Genomic DNA, 3,105 nt, shown 5'->3' with positions numbered 1-3,105 from the left:
GTATGTCTAGGTGACAGGAATCCGATCAAATTAAAAGTGTCGGTGAAACGTGCTTCTCAAGAATATTGCAGGGCCAAGTACAAAGCAGCCGACGTTGACATAATATCGGCTCAAATCTGTGCCGGGGGTGAGGAAGGGAAGGACTCGTGTTCCGGTGATTCGGGAGGCCCTTTAATGGTCCAGACGGGATCCAGTCCGTGGTATGCAGAAGGGATTGTTAGCTTTGGTTTAGGTTGCGGTCTCGAATACTGGCCGGGGGTCTATACAAGTATCCCGCAGTATTACAGTTGGATAGAGACAACCATCAAGAGGCATTGGAAACACAATTTGGGAAAGGACAAAAAGCGCGATAGTAAAAGTACAAACAAAAGAAGGAGATCCACTAGGTTCAGTAATTTTAATTAAATTGATTACCTTGACGTATTAAATAAAGGTAATAGAAATATTAATGTTTTATTTAAATTTTTTACAATCTTATACCAAATAAATTAAAATTGTTGGTACGAGCCAATAGTCGTTTTTATTCTTAAATTTATTGTTATTACGTAATGTCGAATATATTTCTAATAATTAAATTGTTGTTTAACATTCTTGTTTATCCCATCAAGAACAGAATTTTGGAAGTAACATTAATTTTCTTGCTTAGTTTCTTCGAATTCAATGTGAAAACTATTACACTGATATGTTTTGTTAGAATTATTATAGTTGGTAGCATATGTCAATAGATGGCGACAAGACGCGCATAACTTAGTAAAAGTCTTTCCTTTCAAAAAACTGCCCATATTACGAGAAAATTCACTAATACACTAAGTCAGGGTCTCATATAGCTAGCATCCCCTTGTAGTTTTACATATTATACGTACCTACACAAGTTTTCTGGAACAAGAGGGTAACTTTTAAAAGAAGTCCATTACCATGAAATTGTTTTGTTTAAAAGAAAGACACGGTCAACTTAACACAAGGACAAAGGAAAGTTCCGGGTTGGTGGGAGGAGGAAGGGGATTGTATCGTATCCCCTTTTTTACACCCTTATAACTTCCTGTGACAAACACAGAGCAAGAAAGTTTAATTGTTTCCAGATGAAGAAGACCCAGCGACATCCGCACATGTATGAGTGAAAACTTTTCAAACGGAAAACTTTTCTTTCGGATTGATTTCTCGAAAAGAATTAGTTGATTAAAAAAGGAGGTTCGGATGTCCAAGGTTCTTTTCTAGTTGGTTTTCTTGAACACTATTTCGCTAAATCGAAAAAATCCAGTGGATAAATTGGAGTCAAGGAAACCATTAATTACACGTTTGACAATAAGAATAAATTACTTCTGGCTAAATAAATAATACTTTCACTTTTTCACAAGGTGATTACACTTCCTAACAAATACTATAAACGCGAATCTGTTTGTTTGCTACCATTTCACGTCTTAATTACCCAACCGATTATCATGAAATTTTGTACACGGATTGTCAGGGGTGCAAAAAATGACATAGGGTGCCATTTATCCAGAAAAAAGCTGCTGTTCCCAAGGGATAGAAACATTAGTTTTATGTGGTCGTCGATGATCATTGACACAAGAGATTAACGTGAGTGAAATCTAGTATTAAATTATTAATCATTACCACCATAAGGTCATCAGTCCTAATAAGACTATGGTTGGACAAGTGCCTCCAGTTTTTCTTATCGTAAGTACTTATTATAACTTCAATTTTTAACATTTTTCGCTTATTTTGCTTTCATATTTTCTTACTTAGATGCAACTTTGTTATGGATTAATGACAACACACCAGCACGGAATTTCCATTAGAAATGACGTTATGTGGAAGGCCTTCGGATAATATGCTGTATCTGACATACGCTCGACCAATTAAAAGAGCGCGTTCGTTGTTATTAAATGGTCATCAGATATCTTTTCACAAGAGTGCCGGACAAGAACGAAACCAATAACAACATTTCAGTGTTTTCTCACTGTCCAGTCTGTTTGGTGAACTGGTTTCGTACAATCGCTCCTTTCTGGGCACCAACGTTCCAACGTACAGAAGGTACACACGGTGGTGTTAAAGAAGCTGAAAATGTTGTCCTGTTTCGTACTGATTTTGACCTTGACCTTTTCGCCGTTTAGTGGAGCACGTAAGTCTGTCTTTACTTTACTCATAAAATTTACAATAATTAGTGAGTATAAATCGAAAAATTAGACAAAAAAGTTATGCAGTAGGTATGTACGTATATATATATAGTCACTAACTCATCAAAAGTTTAATTAATAGTTGTTACTAGCGATAAACAACAAAATAATAAAACAAAAATATTGTGTGATAAGTGTAATTTAAATTTTAACAAATTTTGTTACATTATAATAGACTTTAATTTATTTGTGTAACGGTCACGATTATTTAAATTTATCAGTAATGTAGGTAGAAGTACTATCACATTACGGATTTCCTTTTTGGGACTTTTGTTGGCGTTAGGTATAGCATTTCCTCTACTACAATGGAATGATAAGAAAAAATAAATGAAATTTTGTTTTCCTACTTAAAAAAAAGAATAATATTAGAAGTTATATTATGTAATGTTGTTGCTATCAATGACCTGCTGGGGTCAACTATTAGTGTTCGATAATAACCGTAAAACTCGAAGATTTCTGTGTGTAATTTCATTTAACAGATAGAAAAGGCGATCCACTAGAAGCAGCTTTGACCAAAAGAAAATAAATTGATGTTTTCATGGGCGATTGACCCTCTCTCTCTCGTTTAATTATAGAAATTAAGATAAATTGGATGTTTCAACTTTGGCTATACACCTGCATGAAAAATTGCGCTTTTTTTTTTATTTTCGCAGAAGTTAATACGTATTAATGAAGATTAACGGCGGCTTCGATTACCGAAACGTCGGCATAAAGAGTAAAACAAATTGACGCCATTTCAGTCATATGTTTGTTGTCTACATTACACACATAAATAATGGTTTTGTATTTGCAATTTTATAAACAAAAAAATTATACATTACATGAATGAAAAATTACATCTTTCACGTTGTAATTTTCGAAAGAAAAACGCTAGGTAATCGAATAGGTACTTCCTTTAGAAGATGTTATAAGTACAATAAATAATTAT

At 34.0% G+C, this 3,105-nt stretch overlaps 1 protein-coding gene across 1 annotated transcript in view; it reads left to right on the top strand.

Annotated features, from left to right (window-relative positions):
* LOC108743720 (phenoloxidase-activating factor 1-like) overlaps positions 1-511 on the top strand; it is a 2,691-nt gene extending 2,180 nt beyond the window's left edge. Inside the window, exon 5 of the mRNA XM_025979518.1 lies at positions 11-511. Within this exon, the coding sequence (XP_025835303.1) occupies positions 11-405 (395 nt within the window). The 3' untranslated portion in view covers positions 406-511. The remainder of the gene's footprint in view (positions 1-10) is intronic.
* The last annotated feature ends 2,594 nt before the right edge of the window (positions 512-3,105 follow it).

The sequence above is a fragment of the Agrilus planipennis genome, unplaced genomic scaffold (genome assembly GCF_000699045.2).
Source record: "Agrilus planipennis isolate EAB-ADULT unplaced genomic scaffold, Apla_2.0 scaffold1100, whole genome shotgun sequence".
In the NCBI taxonomy this organism is placed as follows: domain Eukaryota; kingdom Metazoa; phylum Arthropoda; class Insecta; order Coleoptera; family Buprestidae; genus Agrilus; species Agrilus planipennis.
Note: the sequence above shows the minus strand (reverse complement) of the source record. Positions and strands in the feature narration are given on the sequence as shown.